The following is a 17818-nucleotide window of genomic DNA, read 5'->3' as shown; positions in this document are numbered from 1 at the left end:
CAAAACCTTATGCTGCACCACTATAAAGTGGTGGTCGGGGAATAGATTGAAAATCTTTAACTATTAAAAGCTTAATTAGTTCTCAACCAAACCTCTGACAATGAATAAAATTGGCCACTGTATATAACTAGATTGTATCTCTATTTCCCTTTCTAAAATGGATGTGCGAGCATGTATCTGGGCTCAGCTATGCGACATGTCTATTCTCGTGGCAAAGGAGCCAAGACATCTGTCAGCAGCAGCTCGGTCTGTGATACTGTACTGACCAGCAAACTTTCATTGAGTCTAGTTGGATCTGTTGATAATTTTAGTGCTTCAAGAATCTTAGATGAGAAAAATCCTTTTCAATCTTAAAATTCTCTTCAGTTCAGACTGATTCCTTCAGCTTATAACTAAGATATTATTTAATTTTTTCCCATCAGCCTCAGCTGACACAAGAGTTGTAAAAGTGGCTTCATGTTATCAAGTTTTTACTTAGCTTTGGAACAACTCTCTGTCTGTCATCTTGACGGCAGAAAAAGTGTTGCAAAGTGAGAAATTGTACCACAAGAGTTATTCATCCAAAAGCGACAGGAGAAATACACACACACACACACACACACACACACACACACACCCCACATACCTACCAGTAGCTTTTATTAAAAGTTGAATAATCTAAAATTGAGTAAATCTATTCAAACTCTACTTTAGGGGAAAGGAGAAAATAAGCCTTCCCATAGAAATATTTGAAAAATAGACTTATTTCGATAAAGGCATCTTCCTGACCTGTGCTCTTCTTCATCTTGCCACGCTGAAGGTTTGTTTGGTTGTTTTAATTGGTCTAGAAATGTATGACCATGCTCAGTATGAAGTGTTTTTTGCCCAAAAGCTGCTTAAAGTGACCTAGTAATTCACAAGGAAGCTGAAACCACACTGAACTCTTCCGCCACCCACACTCGCAAAGCTCAATGTCACAGCTTAGAAACCCTGATCATTCTGCTTCTTTGTAGCCTCTTTTAATTTCCTGACAAGTCCCTATCCTCTGTCTCAGTGTATAGTTCTGAAAATTTAAATTATTTTTTCTCTCTAAGAAACTATTACTGAGGCTTTCATTTATTAGGACACTGTGTGTGTGTGTCCGCGCACACACGTGATGTCAAGAATTGAATGCACCCACATATATCTGGTTTGGAAATACAGACTACAGAATCCTGGGTCACGTTGACATAACAGTTCTTGTTGTGGATGGTGTTTGGGAGGTTCACTTTGTGCCAGTGATTTGGGTCATTTCTCCCTTGGTATTTTTTATTTCATAAAGTAGGAGAGATTTCCATCAATATCCAGCCTCCTTCCCTGTCCTCCTTAACCCAGGATTCTCTAAGACAATCTAAACTCAATCCCATGGTATTATAACAAAAACAAGACAAAATAACAACAGCTGAAAGTCCAACAAAACAAAACCTGTCTGGGACCAAGGTGAAAATGTGCCAATGATCACGCACCTTCTTTAGCAGATTCTAGAAATTCACTGGACAGCAGTCCCCTACAAAGAGGCTTCTCAGACAAACTGTCTAGTTAGACAGGGGTCTTATGTCTGGTCATTACCAAAAATGACGCAATAGAGAATTGTAGTTAAAGAAATTATAAAATAACATTTTCCTTCTTTGAAGCTTAAAACTTCTGAATTTTTTTTAAAGGTAAGCTTTTCTTTTTCTCTTTATTCCATGGTGTTTATCCAAGTATTCTGAAGACAGATCAGAGTGGTCAGTAAAAAATTAAAAAATAAAAATTTAGCCTCATAATTTCCGAATACTTCTGGCAATCGGATTTGGCCTAATGCAGTGTTGCTATATGTAGATTCTGCCTTAGCAAAAAAAAAAAAAAAAAAAAAAAAAGGTAATTAACTTTTACACATGTATCCAAGACTGCTTCAAAAGTTTTAGAAAATATTTTTTGTTCCCTGAAGTAAGGAAAACACACACACACACACACACACACACACAACCTCTTATAATTCTAATTTGCATTATTCACATTCTCAACAAACCTCCTTTTCTTTGGGTAAACTTTAGTGCAGTCCTTGTTAGAATTCTCATGGATCATAAATCAGTGGGATCCAACTAAGGCCCTGTTAGTTCTACTTATAAGACATTTACCATGCTGGATGCGGTGGCTCATGCATGTAACCAATCACAGCACTTTGGGAGTCTGAGGTGACCAGATCACTTGAAGTCAGGAGTTCCAGACTGGCCTGGCCAAGATGGTGAAACTCCGTCTCTACTAAAAATACAAAAATTAATTTCCTTTCCTTTGGGTTTATGCCTAGCAGTGAGATTGCTGGATTGTATGGTAGCTCTATTTTTAGTTTTTTGAGACAACCTCTGATTCTGTCGGTTGTCTCTTCACTTTGTTGATTCTTTCCTTTGCTGTGCGGAAACTTTTTCACTTGATGTGATCCCATTTGTCCATTTTGGCTTTGGTTACCTGTGCTTGTGGGGTATTAAGAAATCTTTGCCCAGTCCGATGTCCTGGAGAGTGTCCCCAACGTTTTCTTTTAGTTAGTTTCATAGTTTGAAGTCTTAAAGTCTTTAATCCATTTTTATTTGATTTTTGTATATGATGAGAGATAGGGGTTTGGTTTCATTCTTTTGAATATGGATATCTAGTTTTCCCAGCACAATTTATTGAAGAGATTGTCTTTTCCCAATATATGTTCTTGGCACCTTTGTCAAAAATGAGTTTACTATAAATGGAAAAGAAAATACAAAAATTAGCTGGGCATGGTGGCACACACCTGTAATCCCAGCTACACAGAGGTAGGAGAATTGCTTCAACCCGGGAGGTGGAAATTGCAGTGAGCCGAGGTTGTGCACCATTGCACAATAGCCTGGGTGACAGAGTGAGACTCAATCTCAAAAAAAAAAAAAAAAAAAGAACGTTTACCTGACTTTTTTATTAGAAAGATAAATTCCTGCTTCTGGATCTCTTTAGAAGCACAAAATAGGCTTCTGGATTAGCAGGGTCTTATTTCCCTTCATGAACACATTAAGCGAAAACACATGTACCCCACTTTGGATTGGGCTTGGCATCCTGAGAGAACATAATTATGTTTTAGGAAAAGTCAAATCAGAGAACAAGGATTAGGGAATAATGGGTAAAAGGAATGATTATGAACCAAGAGAATGGGCTAACCATTGATCTTGCTCCATCTGTGCACTGAGATCTTTCTAGAAGCCCTTACAGTTTATAAATCAATCTTTTCATGATTTCATGACAATCTCGGAGAAAGATCACCATCAGTCTTCAGAGGGGAAGATCTTCCTAGCATTAATTAGCAGTGATCTGGTAAACCCAAATCAGATTAAATTATTAACATTCAAAAACTAGTTGTTTTCCAAGCTCTCCTGGGGTGTGGACAAAAACTTTGGAGTAACTATTTCATAGTAAAAGGACTGTTTTGGTCCTGAAGGTCCCGGTGGCAAAGCCCTTATGAGAACTGGGGGATTCTAGTCCTATTCCAGAGTGGAATACAATGGATCATTGAGGCCTAGGATTTACTCTATATTGAGAGAGAGGGAAAGGAAAGAAGGAAGACGAAGAAGAAACAAAATAGTGCTCGGTGATTCACCACCTACCATGTACTGTATAGCACACTCGTCACTCATTTTTATTAGTTCCAAAAACCTGTAAGGTAGACTTTATTCTTCTACATGTCAGGAAACTGAGATTAATCGACTCTCCCCGGCCCATATATTTATTCAGCTAATATTTATTATGTACCTGTTTTAGGTGCTGGATGAACAATGGTGGACAAGGCAAAAACTTTACCTTCGGGGAGCTTGCATTTTAATTAAATAATTTTTTAACACTTTGTCGATTATAACTCACAATAAGTAACATATATTAAACTATCACAGTATGTACATCTTATAAATACACACACATATATATTTGAAACAAAATGTTTACATAAACTTATCCTTATTACATGTGATGCATGCTTTGATATTTTCTTTTCTATTTTATTGTTTTAAAGCTAGTCATAGCCAATTAAATTGATTTCGTTATCAACTAATGAGTCATCATCTAAAACTTGAAAACATTGTCTTAGTTGATTTGAATAGGAATAATATTGATATTAGTCAATATCAAGAACTCCAAAGTTATTCTGATCACTCCAAAACCTGGGGAAGTATCTACATCTTTTTCAGTGTACATTTTAATGGCCAAGAGAAGGAAGATGAGAAGTGGAAGGCGAGCTATCTGTTTCCTCACAGCCTGGAGTGGTTTAGTGGAGGCCATCCAACTTCAGTCTGGATTTGCCAAGATGCTCAAACTTCATCTCTTCTTCATAGTATGTCTTCTGTTTGCTCCCAGCAATAATCATGTGTTTTATTTTTCTCTAACCTTTTGTTCTCCCTGCATAGGCTGACAACAGAATATCCAGGTCACTATGGTGAGGAAATGGACATGATTTCCTACAATTATGATTACTATATCCGAGGAGCAACCACCACTTTCTCTGCAGTGGAAAGGTGAGAAGGATAGCCCCTTCGCCATAGGCTAGGGAGTATAAATCTGTATTCCATGTGTATACTTGGAATACAAATGCAGATTTCGTACATGCATATGTATTTCTGCAAGAACTTTGACCTGAGGTTTTCCTTATTTTAGTTTCCTAACTGGTCAAGGATTAACTGCAGGTTTGTCCGGACAACGGGAGGCAGTGGGAAGTGAGCTGTTCTCATGAGCTCACCTCATGGAGCTGTTCACCTTGGAGACGAGGGTAGAATCCAGCCCGATCAAGAGGAGAGAGTCCTAAACTTGGTATCCCTTGATGGTCGAAGCTTTTCCCCTCACTCAATTTCAAAGAGCACTTTGCCTTGTGAAACATCAGGAGGATAAAGCTAATATGGTTAGAGGAGTGCCTATTGTCAAAATGGACCCCCTTCAACCCCGTGCCTCTATGATCCACACTTTGGGTTTTAGGAAAGAAGAGAGAAGAGAAGGAAAAGGGATTGGAGAATGCAGTTTTTCCATCTGTGCGCTATTGACATCTGGGGCCAGATATTTCATTGTTTCAGGGTCTGTCCTTTGCATTCTAGTTGTTTAGCCTACCCACTAGATGCCACCAGCACCCCACCCCGAGTTGTGACAACCAGAAGTATTTGCAGACATTGCCAAGTATTCCCTGGGGGAGCAGATTTGCCCCTGCCATCCTGGAGTAAAATCAGCCACTGAACCTGGTGGGATCATTTGGTCTTCATGGGACCAAGTCTGAGTTTTGCTGAGCATCAATTAATAGCCTTTTAAAAGAGTAGTTTGAATGCCTGATCATAAGATCTTGTTATCTGTGTTTGTTGATATACAGATAAATAAGACCTGGCTGCAGTCATTTGGTAAACCCACATGCCACCAATTTTCTAATTTCCTTCTAAAACAAGCTATGACCTCTTTTAACAATTGCAGAAATCAAAATATCACCCAGGGCCTCAAGTTGATCTCCCAGATTTGCGTTGAGGGACTCTATACCCAGTTGTTCTAAACAAACGACCTGGAGCAACAGACAGAATGGGAAAGCCTGCCTTAGGCTGTTTGAGTAGAGTGAGCCCTACTTCCTAGCACTGAGAGCAATCAACCCCATTTTCCAGTGTAGAAGCTGGATGGAGGCCTTGTTAGTCATAGCGTTTAGGATAAATTGTTGAAAGAGGCCTTGCAGATTGAAAAGGGAGATAGATGATAAGTTTGTAAAGGACCCCACTGAGCTTTGAAATGATTTGCATAATTAAATATGCAAAAAGTCTTTATTTTTTCCCCTTTATCAGGACTTTGCAAAGAGCATGGCAGTCATGTGTTCTGCTGGGCTTAAGATTACCTAGTTAGGAAGACGGTGTGGTTTAAGAGAAAGTCTAAGATTTGAGCCCAATAAACTTGGAATGTGAAACTGTCAGCTATGACTAGTTCTACTGTAAAGCAAGTTAATTATTTCTCTGAGCCTGCTTCTTCACCTAAACAATGAATTGTTGTGAGGAAACAATGAGAAAACATGTGAAGCCTCTGGTGCGATGCCAGATACATTGGAGGCTACAATTATCATGATCACAGTTCAACGATACTAGACCACAGGAGTGTCATGCAATGTAGGCACTCAATACATTTCTCTCAAATGGATGAATAAAGAACATAAGTTTGCCCTGAGCAAAGAACATTCCTTGAAATGTATCCACACCACATTTTTCAAAATTTAGTAATGCTATGTACACTCTTCCCATCCCCAACCACTTAAACACATAGGCAATTCATAACAATTCTTGTGATGCCAGAATGGCAACTATTTTCTTTTTTAATTTAGGAGATTCTTTCATTCCGCTGTAGCAGTGTTTTCTGAAGGGAAACACATGCATAGCACAGAGCCCAGTGTGTGCTGAGCACTCAGCATTCAGTAAGTGCTCAGAGTCGGTGGGAAAGTGGATGGACTTTTTAAAACAAGATTCCTTTTCTTTTTTTCTTTTTGAGATGGAGTCTCATTCTGTTGCCCAGGCCGGAGACAATGGCAAGATCTCGGCTCACTACAACCTCCGGCTCCTGGGCTCAAGCGATTCTCCTGCCTCAGCTTTCTGAGTAGCGGGGACTACAGGCACATGCCACCATGCCTGGCTAATTTTTTTGTATTTTTTAGTGGAGATAGGGTTTCACCATGTTAGCTAGGATGGTCTTGATCTTCTGACCTCATAGTCCACCTGCCTTGGCCTCCCAAAGTGCTGGGATTACAGATGTGAGCCACCGTGCCCAGCCTTTTTCTTTCTTTCTTTCTTTCTTTCTTTTTTGACTGGATCTCACTCTGTTGCCCAGGCTGGAGTGCAGTATCACCATCTCGGTTCACTGCAGCCTTGACCTCCCAGGCTCCAGCAATCCTTCCGCCTCAGCCTCCAAAGTAGCTGGGACTACAGGCATGCACCACCACACCCAGCTAATATTTTCTATTTTTTTGTGGAGTTGGGATTTCCTATGTTGGCCAGACTGATCTCAATCGAAATCCTACCCTCAAGCAATCTGCCCACCTCAGGCTCCCAAAGTGCTGGGATTATAGGCGTAAGCCACCACGCCTGACCTAAAACAAGATTCTTTACAATGAAATGGAGATTACATTAAATACATGCTTTTATTCCAAGCTGTTAACCCATGGGTCCTTGAGGTACTTTTAGGAGGCAGCAGGGGTGAGCTGACCACCAGTGATGAACAGAGGCCTCCGCACAGCCAGTGACCTAGTTAGTCACCTTCAAGGGTGACCTGAACTCACAGATTTGTGGGTTCTTGAGCAGCTGCATAAAGATGTCTTCTAAGAGGAAAGTGAAGTGAAGTGTCCCTTCAGTTCCCAGGTCCTCCACATGTTCTCTGCTGCTGTTTCCCCAGCAGTGACTCTTCCTGCCATGTCCTTTCTCGCTGATGTTCATTTTCTGACTCTCCCTCCCACAGGGATCGCCAGTGGAAGTTCATAATGTGCCGGATGACTGATTACGACTGTGAATTTGCAAATGTTTAGATTTGCCACATACCAAGTCTGGGTGAAAGGAAAGGGGCCAGGAGACCGGAGGGTGTCCACATATGTTAACATCAGTTGGATCTCCTATAGCTGTTTCTGCTGCTCTCTTTCCTTCTCCCTGCGCTGGTAGCTGCAATGCCAGCTTCCTGGGCCTTTCTGACTAGTATCACACTTATAATAAAATCCACAATTAAATCGTGTTTCTCACTTTTCACACGTTCCATAGCAGCTGCTTTATATGACTGACGATGGCTTCCTTGCAGACCACATAGACAGTACGCATGCTTACAGCCAGGCTCCTGGAGCACCCGCTGCAGCCAGGCTACCGCTTTTACTGGATTCAGCGTAGTGGAGAGCAGAGGCAGAGCTGGAGGAGAGGCGCAGTGAAGGTTCTCTACTGCTCTGCCAGTCTGAATGATACGTAGGGTCCTCACCAAAAGCAGGCTTTCTGCCCTGAGGGACATCTTCCCAATCCCCTGCTCCATATGAGCCATGCATGCTTAGAAGTCCAAGTGCACAGCTCTTTGCTCCGGGAGTGAGGAGACTGGAAAGCGAAATGGGAAGGTGGAAGGGTTTGGGGGCAGAGCTGAAAACAGGGTTGGAAGGATTTCCTGAATTAGAAGACAAACGTTAGTATACCCTCTAATGAAAATGAGTGCGGGGGCCAGGGGAACCTGTGAGGATCAATCTCAACTAAGATAAAAACAAGAAAGCAGAGAAAGGTCAGAGAATGGGACTCAGATTGGGAACTTGTGGGGATGAGAGTGGCCAGGTTGAACTGGGAAGTGGAAAAGGAGTTTGAGTCACTGGCACCTAGAGGCATGCCCAGGGTTCCTAGGAAGGCTGGCAGACGAGCTACTGGCAAACTCTCCTGGATTGGGCCTGATGTTCTTGGTAGGAAAGGCTGCCCTGGGGGTCCACTTTCCTTCTGTGCTGGCTCAGGGGTTCTTCTGCAGAGATGGCGCTGTCCTTCCTCCTCCTGTGATGTCTCTGCTCCCAACCCTTTGTACTCTTTATTACAAAAGAAATAAAAATATTAACGTTCACTGTGCTGAAAATATTCAGGGTCAGTTTTTGCTCCCTACCCCTTCCCTTTCTGATTATTTATCCATTCATTCTGAAAATACTGGTTAGCATCGTGGTTTGTGCCAAGAACCATGCAAGGCCCCAGGAATGCAATGATGACAATGACAAGTGTGGTTGGGGAATCAGATAATTAAAACATAAAGTGCTAAATGCTTTACTTAAGATTAAACAAAGGAAGGAATCACATTTCTTGGCCTTTGAGTCCAACCTGATCTTTTCTCAGCATCCTTCAACCTTCCTCATCCCAAGAAGTCACATGAATTTTTAACCACAGGAAGCCCCTTTTCTTTATCCACATAGCAGTTTGCCTTTTTTTTTTTTTCTGATCCACGCTGCTCTTCCCTTATCCTCTCTCCCAGTCGACCCAGAAGAAAAGCCAGCCAGGCAAAACCACAGGGGTCACCTACCCTGACATACACCTTATCTAGGTGGTCAGGATGGTGACTCTCAGGCAATGGTGATAGCGTTTCCCACTGCAGGATCCCAGCATCGTGATGGGGAAGGCGGGGCTAAGGATGTCTTCTCCTGCCTTAACTCTAGAACACTCCTTCATATTAGACTTTAGCTTTATTTCCTCCGTGTCATTGTTTCTGCCTCTCTGGCAATTTTAATTTATAATAAGAAGCTCCAGTGTTATTTTTCACAAAGGGAGCCATTAATATTTTAGCAATTGCAGCCTGGTTCAGGATGGCAACCAGGAAATGGCCTTAGTTGAGTGTGTGGAGCACAGCAGGAAAGGAGGCAAGCAATGTTGATTGGCTGACTTGGCATCCAGGAAGAAAACAAAAGGCTGGTGACAGGATGGGGAGATGGGAGGGTGCAGAGAGCATGGCTGGGGGGTGGAGAGGCTGCAGCAGGGAGAAGCCAGGAGACCACAAGAGAACAGAAGTCAAGAAAAACAACAACAACAACTTTAAAGCAATTCACTAAGAAGTGCCTGTGCCAAACAGAATAAAAGGAGTTTTTACTAAAAAGAAAACTATTCTTTGCATATAGATAGGCTAAGGACAATGACAGGAAAGACACTGTCAACTCGGTTTGAATCTGAATAATTATCCTTTATATTATAGGTCATTCGGGAAGAACTAAGTGTCAGAGTGAGGACTAAATCCCAGATCTGGTAACTGCAAGTTTTGTTCTCTGTTCTTTCATTGCTCTAATCTTTCTACTAACTTGCTCCACAGTCGTGGATAAGTCACCTCTCCTTTCTAGGCCTACTGTTTCAAATGAGGACATTTACCTAGGTAACCATTGTGGTTTCTTGCAGTTACTCTATCACCTCCTGAATTGTTTATAAAGGGATTTTCTAAGGCATTTTCTTCCAGGAAAGGCGCCTGGAACTAGAGATGATAACCTGGGGCCTACTGCTGGCTCCAACAGAGGGTGGCTGTGTAAGATTAGACAAATCCCCAAGCTTCCTTTCCCTCATCTGCCCAGCACAGGTAGGAATCCCTTTCCAAACAACTTTACAAGATGCTGGCCACATACAGTGAGATGACAGAAGGAAGAGAGACACTGTTGCTGCCTCACAGGTCTTCAGTCTAATGACGAGATGAGAAGATAGACAATGACAGTGACTGCAAGAAAGTTTCCTGAGGAAGCTGAGTCCATGCTTAGCCGTGAAGGACAAGCAGGACTTCTGAGGTGAGTGGAAAAGACGGTGGGCTCTGACATCAGACTTCCTGGGCAAAGATCGTGGTCCTGTCACTTCCCAGCTTTACGACCTTGGCCAAGTCATCTATGTTTCCTGAGACTCCGTTTCCTTACCTGTAGACAGAATCATAGTACTTACGTCACAAGGTTACTATAAGAATTAAATGGATCACACAGTGTCTTGTACATAATAAGTACCCAATAAATGTAGTCAGAGAAGAAAACAGTGTTAGTATATATTAGAAATAAAATTCCTCAGGTAAGTTGGATTTTAGTAGAGGTCAATAATAGGACACATTTATTGAACAAGTGGGATGTAAGTTTGCTTCAGTAACTGAATCAATATATTATGAAGTGTTTATTATATACCAACTGTTTCACTAGGCACAGTTCCTGCATTCTGGAGAATTATAAACTAAAGGAGTTAGAGAAGCAAACAAACCATGACAGTACAGTTTGATAAGTCAAGGGCAGGCGGCATTTCAACAGAAGGTGGTGAGAAGTCAGGATAGGAAGGGGATGGTGGCAGGTAAGGCAATGGAAACGATATGATGGAAGGCATAAAATAAGGTATGGGTTTGAGACGGGTTCTCCAGGAAATACCGACCTTACCAAGGGGGTCTGGGAGGTCCAACATGCAGGATAGTGCCCTAAAGAGAGATTGGTCACTCCCATCAGTACCATAAGGCATTCTACTATTTGTGCATGTTAGTTGTAATTTATTCTATCTACCTGGAACTCAGATGGCCTGGAGGAGTTCTCTCTCCAGCCTGGCCCTTCATCCGTATGTATGTCTTCATGCTTGACTGCTTTAACCCAGACAAGGAAGTAACACTTTTGTAAGTTCCTTCAGAAAAATTTATTCTCACAAAAGCGTTAGTCCTCACAAAAGCTTAAACAGATCTGATATTCAGTCCCCGTAATCTCAAAAACAGCAACAACAAATTCCACACATTTCTGTCTTTAAAAAATGTTCTTTTTCACCAGAAAATCAAGGATTTATGTCTCTCTAGCTGGTCCAAACTGGTCTCTAGCTTGGACCAAGCTGGTCCAAGCTTGGAGCTAGCTCCAAGCCTACTTGGCTCTTCTCAATCAGAGAAAATGTTTCTCAATATAGTCCATGGCTAAACAGTTGTTCACATCATGGTGGCCAACAGAACAGAGACCACATAGTCAATGGCATCCACTCCCTTTTAAAGTCTCAATGAGTTTTAATTAAACCACTTCTGTTTAATTGAACCACATTATTAAGGAGTGGTATCTGAACCTGGTTATCAACTTGGGATCCAGAATTGGTGAAACTGGATAAAGCAGAACGCTTAACAAAATGTTACCTGGACCCTACTTGGGTGTAGCATCCCTTTCCTGTTAATTTACTGAATTTCTGTTATTAAATGTATTCCTTTATAAAGCAAGAATTTTTAAAAACTACCTTAAAATTTATTGTAAGAAATAATAGTAACATATTCATGCATATATCAGATTTTCATGGGGCTTACAATTTTTCATAGAATAAAATATTCCCAAAATCTGAAACCAACCGAATGTCCTTATTAATTTTAAAACCTATTCATTAGATGCCACTGTGTCTTGCTAAGCACTTGAATCTACCATTGTGTGACCTTCTTCTTCCTCAAACACTAATGCAGGCTTATTTATCCATAAGGAGCCCGGTTATAAATGTGAATGGATAACTGTCTGCATCAGTGAAAAATGCTCAATAGAAATATTCCAAAATGCAAATTATAATTGTCTCTGAATTGTAGCATTATTGTTTATTCCTTTGTTCTTCTTTATATTTTCTGCCTTCCCTAACTTACAAAAACAAGTATCATTGATCATATTTATAATAATAAAAAAAAGTAATTCTAATCTTATAAACAAAAAAAGTCACTGGCTGCCAGGCAGTTCAGTCCTAGGATGATGTTTCAGCTGAAAGATGACCATATGGTTACTTCATGGAAAGAAAGAGATTATGAAGCCAGGCCCTTTCATCTAACCGGCCGCCTAATGGGTTATAACTTAATATGCAGAGTTACCTGCTCTTTCCAATGTCTCCAGCCATCCCCAGAGACAATGGAACAGATGTGCAGCCTGTCGTATGGCCAATGTGAAACTAACATTTACAGCAGTAGCTGGAAATCTCCCCACGTCTTCCACTCACAGGGGTCCTAATTCCGGATCAAGTATAAATTCAGCCTCCCCACGCAACTTCCCTGAGCCTTCCTAGACTGGGGCTCTTAACTCCCTCCCTCAGTATTCTGTGTCTTTATCTCCATTTCCCTGAGGACAGGAGTCTCACCTCTCTTTGTTCATCGATAGATATCCCATGCCCAGCTAGGTGTTTGACACATAATGGGTATCCAAGACGTGTGTTCTTAAACTAATCTGGATTTCTGGTGGGTTTCAATAGATCTATCAACACTCTAAGCAATCAATAACTAAAAAAAACACTTTGATAATTATGAAGTTCTGTTAAGAGGCAAGGTATTATGATGGTACTGTGGTTCTAATGGGGGTTAATACCATTACTCTCTTTATTCAGCGTCATTAGGTAATCATTAATTTCATCCCTTTAAGAGTTATTCACTACTGCTGAGTGAGTTGGAAAGTATAACAGACAATCACAATGATCACTTAAACATTCAGAAAGTATATTTTACCATCCTAGGTAACATGAAAATTTTGGTATTTTTATGAACTATAAATTGTATCAATAGCAACACGTGAGCAGCTAGCACAGTACTAGGCCCTTGGCGGACATGAGAGAAAGACGAAGTGAATAACTCCTTGGGAGACTGGGGTACGGAAAGGCAAAGGGGCTCAGGTTGTAAAATAGTGTAAGCCTGTGTAAATGTGGATGCTGTTTTTAAGTCTTATATAGGCATATGAGTTCTAGGGGTGGGGTGGGCAGGGATTTTTGTCTGATATATCCCCTAAACCTAGAATAGGGATTGACACATGGTAGGAATTTAACCAATATTTAATGGAAATATAAAAGTAGAGCCCTAAGACAGACCCTAATGCAGATTACGACTTCATGAACATAGATGTTAAAGCCCTTTCTTTTTCTTGTTATTCCCACTTAAAGTTTACCTGTGGGATTAAGCGGGACCAAGACCGTGAAGCCAGTTTCTCAGAATTAGGTATACGGCTGGCCAGCAGGCATTCGTAGACCCTGCTAGTGTCTGGAATCTTCCTTCTCTGTGTCTGGTAGATTTCAGCTGTCCTGGGTGTCTCTGTGGGCCTCTTGGTTGGCAGACTCAAAGGTGAGCTCATTCACCATTACTCCCGTGGAAACACGTCTGGGAAATCAGACATGCTCTGAGTCACATCTGTCTGCCGCCTACCACGATAGGGTAGCATGCAGAGTGGTTCTGCCAATAGGCTTCTGGGAAGAAGGAATGGAAAATCTGTCATGGTATGCAACTGCACAGCTCAACTTGGAGGAGGACTTCAGTCCACAGAAATTCAGAGTGAAGGTAGGCTCTTAGTTATCTCCATGAATAGGTGAGCCTCGAGAAAATTCCCCGGTCCCTGCAGAGGAGCAGAAAACACTGAAAGAGGTAGAGAAGTGGATTGTGTTGGGCAGGGCGGCTACACTCAGCGCTTTCCAGAATGGCACTTTGTCGTGTTCTAAATGCATCATATCACATGGCTACGCTTTTGTACACATAATGTTGACCACTACTTCAACAAGGTGCCGTTAATCACAAACTGAAGAAAGTCAAGAAGCATAAAACACATGCCTTTCCTCAGAGAGACGTTTTGTTCTAGAGTGGGAGACAAGAACAAAAAACTGCAAAGTTTAATGAATGAAAGAAGGCTGCCTACAATCACACACCCAGTGAGTGATACACACAGAAAGTCTTATGCCATTGCAGAGAGCAAAGGAACACTATGGGCTGAAGAAATAGACGGCATTAGGACAGGCAGAAGATGAAGAAGATTTATGCCAGCAGCAGAGACTGCCTGAGCAACACTGTGGAAGTGAGGAGGCTCCTCAAGAAGCCAAGAAAAACCCCGGGGCCCCTGAATCCACTTCTCGGACTGGAGCCCAGTGAGGTAAATGACTTGCCCAGGGACACCCTAGGAGTAAATGCTGGAGACACTTAGAATCCAGGCCTCTGGGAGCTGAGCACAGTGATATCCTCTGTCAGGTCCCTGTCCAGTGAGTGGTTTAGTGAGGCGAAGGGAGTGGGAGAGAACATGCATTGCAGGCTCTTGTACTCCATGCAAACAGGCTTTCCCATTGACTACCCACAGATACCCTAAACAGGCATAGTTACTGCCATTTTACAGATGGCTTCAAAGGTCCCTGAAATAGTAGGTGACGTGCCCAAGGTCACACAGCTGGTGAAAGTGGGTGTTGAACTGAAGTCTAGCTGTTTACAAAGCCCAGTCATCTCTGCTAAGTCACCTTGGAGTCAAAGGTTTCCATTGGGATGAAGGAGAGATAACTGTCTTAAACCCTGCTTTTTGAATAACATACAATATGAAAATAGTTGAATAATGTCCAATATGAAAAACAGATTCAAAGGTTTATTCCAGTATTTTAAACATTGCCTCTGAAGGGAGATGGCATTGTAAGGCGGTCTGGAGAATGTTGTTGGAAGTCTAGAAAGCCAGATGAGTTCTCTGAAAACAATAATGTTGCTAATCGACTTTTTTATATTAATGTAGACATTACCCATCATAATAAAATCAGACACAGGTTCAACATCTCCTGGACTGACAATAATTCTTGTCTGCCTTCCAAAATAACTCCTAAATAACAAACCCTCCATAAACTCAATGTAACCCAAATAAGCAGAATTGCTCTGACAACTGAGATTATCATTGCCTTTGTTTGATCCTTCAGCCTCCACAATTGTGCAGGCTCTCCACACCAAGTCATGGCCTTGTTTATCTTTGCTGTGCGTGCTCTGGGCAGCTTTCTGCCTAGAGAATTAGCACACTTAATAAGCACCACTGTTCTCTTCAGTTGATTAAACTCCAGCATACTCGGTCTGTTAGCAGAGATGTGTTGGGCTGATATCACAGTTCTAGCCCACCTCACCTCAGGTTGCTCCTTTTCAGTGTTATCTTAGACTGTGAAGGGTATCTGCATCATAAACCAAATTGATCACTGGAATCTGATAGTTATAACAGATTCCAGATACATAAATAATTTTTCATTAGCTTTAATTGCCAGTAAAGGAATTTGGACACTTAATCTAAGGATGTGAAATAATGTGACTCAGCTCTATTAGACACTGTAAAGCTCTTACTTATTTAAAAAAATGTAGAAGAGTAAGAAAATTTCCAGTAGCTGCAAGCTTCAGGTCCTTCCACAGGAAGCCAGTCTCTGTGGCCGCCAACAAAGCTGTCTCTGAAGTTATGTGCTGCTTCAGTGCACACTGGTCTCAGTGCAGTCAAAGCAAGTATCTATCTCCTGAAGATCCAGGTCTTTGATTCTCCTATGGCTCTAAATATATGTACCAAATAATAATGATGAAAACAATTAATTACTTTTGTGCTTACTGTGAGCCAAGGTCTTTACTTAACCTTTATATGCACCTCATTTGAATACTCAGGTAGATTTCCAAGGTGGCTATCATTATCCTCATTTTACACAGGTTAAGGTTGAGACCAAGTGACGGAGTTGCTTTCTCAGAGACATAATCGTACACATTGAAGCAGAACTCAAACTCAGGCCTGGGTGAGTCCAGAGCCTGAGCATTCCAGGATTTTGTGCTGTCATGAGACTCCAATATAGACTGTGCCATGCTGCCTTCTACAGAAGTAATGACTGCTCAGGGCATCTTTTCTCTCACCACCTAGGGCTCCACCAGGATGAGCACCACACCAACTCCACATCAAAGTTCATTTCAAACATTGGGGTTACCAGGTCCTTTCCTGGTACACATGGTTCATGACTGTATCCCCAACGCCTCACAGAGTAACTAGTACATTGTTGTTGAGTCACAAATATATGTTTCTTATAAATAAACCCAAGAAATCATAAATGAAATATAAACATATATAAAACATATAAACAGAATAAACACACTAAGTGAATCTTTTCTGAGTGAATGAATGACTTAGTTGACTATTCCTGGTAGATGTTCTAAGTGGCAGACCCTTCATTCACCTGTTATTCCCCAGACTTTTCATTCAGAGTCTTTAAATCCATATTCTTTCACTGTGGCTTTCAAACATTTACACTATCTGGGGCCTTAGAACTTCTACCCCATGGCTCTAAAAAAATGAAAAAATATGACCACACGTATTTCATTTTTTCACAGATTCACGCCTGACCCCCTCACCTTCACTGAACCCCGGCTTTTCCTGCAGTCCTCTTGAGTAGGGCCATGCAGTCCTGTAGGCTCTGAGTGCTGTGGAATCTCTAGTATAATTTTGACCTCCTAAGTAATTCTTGGATTTGAACCCTTTCATCTATTCTCCAACTTCCTCCTTTATTCAGATCCTTATCCTTGCTTCCCTATCTTCTTTGGTCTAGGCTTTTCTTTAGGAAGTCCATTTAATTGCTGGAGGGAGATTTTTCCAAAACACAAATCCAATAGGTGCTATCCCCACTTAAAATTTTTCCTAAACACTTTCCAAGCAAAACGCATATTCTTTCAGTGGCATAGCACCCTTCACATATTATCACATGCCTGGATGCCTCTGTACCTGCACCTTCTTTCCCTGGAGGACTTTCAGTGATGTGCTTCTTGGTTTCCAAGATGAGTTAATAGTTCCTCACTGGTGCTGCCATAAACCTGATGATACCTATGTCATAGCACTTGTCACACTTCTGCTTTTTTTTCTCTTTTGAGAGTAACTAAATGTTCTCTTTGTCTCTTCATACCCAGTGCCCAGCATATAGTAGGTGTTCATTAACTATTAACTACATAAATGTTTAAAGACTAAAAGGAGTGTCTTCTGACACCTGGGAGTCTATAGTTCCATGGAAAATCACCACAAGTAGAACTCATCGTCCCCATTCCAGACTCCTGCAGTGGCTTTCCACCTAATGTAGCTGTGTTTGTTCTTGCTGCCCCACTCAAATTCCACTTATACACACTGCCAGAGTAATCTAACGTGGAAATCTTTGACTCTAATGCTTATACTTGCCATGTTCCTCATAGTACATGGGTTTAAGCTCAACTTCTTGAAAAGGCATTAACGTCCTCCATGAAGTAGTGTCCTCTGCCTCTGATCTCCTCACTTCCTGCCTTCCTTAATCCCTCCCTGGCTGGTTAGGAGCCTTTCTATGGGAACACCACAATACTGTGTACAGAACATCATCACTGCCTTTGCCATAATGCTTTATGAAGACTTTACGAAAATTATGTTCCCATAGCCAGACAGTAAATTCCTTGAGGATAAGGATTGCACTTTATTTATCTCTAAATTTCTGATCGATAGCACAGTTTCTGACCCATACTATGTGCTCATTTATGGGTATTGAATTAATAGTATCTAATAACAGGCAGATTAATGAGTTGGCAAGAAAAATACCACAATGTGTTGCAAAGGAAAGCAAACTTGTGGACAAAGATCAGGTCT

General features: G+C 41.4%; 1 protein-coding gene and 1 long non-coding RNA gene across 2 annotated transcripts in view; both read left to right on the top strand.

The window, feature by feature from the left end:
* Positions 1–8576, top strand: part of DPT (dermatopontin) — a 30130-nt gene extending 21554 nt beyond the window's left edge. The window contains exons 3-4 of the mRNA XM_012444636.3: positions 4410–4517; positions 7459–8576. Of these exons, the coding sequence (XP_012300059.1) occupies positions 4410–4517; positions 7459–7525 (175 nt within the window). The 3' untranslated portion in view covers positions 7526–8576. The remainder of the gene's footprint in view (positions 1–4409; positions 4518–7458) is intronic.
* A 1460-nt stretch (positions 8577–10036) lies between these two features.
* LOC105711766 (uncharacterized) overlaps positions 10037–17818 on the top strand; it is a 157034-nt gene continuing 149252 nt past the window's right edge. The window contains exon 1 of the long non-coding RNA XR_001106143.3: positions 10037–10255. This is a non-coding gene — a long non-coding RNA (uncharacterized LOC105711766). The remainder of the gene's footprint in view (positions 10256–17818) is intronic.

Source organism: Aotus nancymaae, unplaced genomic scaffold (genome assembly GCF_030222135.1).
Source record: "Aotus nancymaae isolate 86718 unplaced genomic scaffold, 86718_ANA_hifiasm-v0.15.2.pri h1tg000108l, whole genome shotgun sequence".
In the NCBI taxonomy this organism is placed as follows: Eukaryota; Metazoa; Chordata; class Mammalia; order Primates; family Aotidae; genus Aotus; species Aotus nancymaae.
The sequence above is the reverse complement of the archived record's forward strand: the minus strand, read 5'-3'. Positions and strand labels throughout refer to the sequence as shown.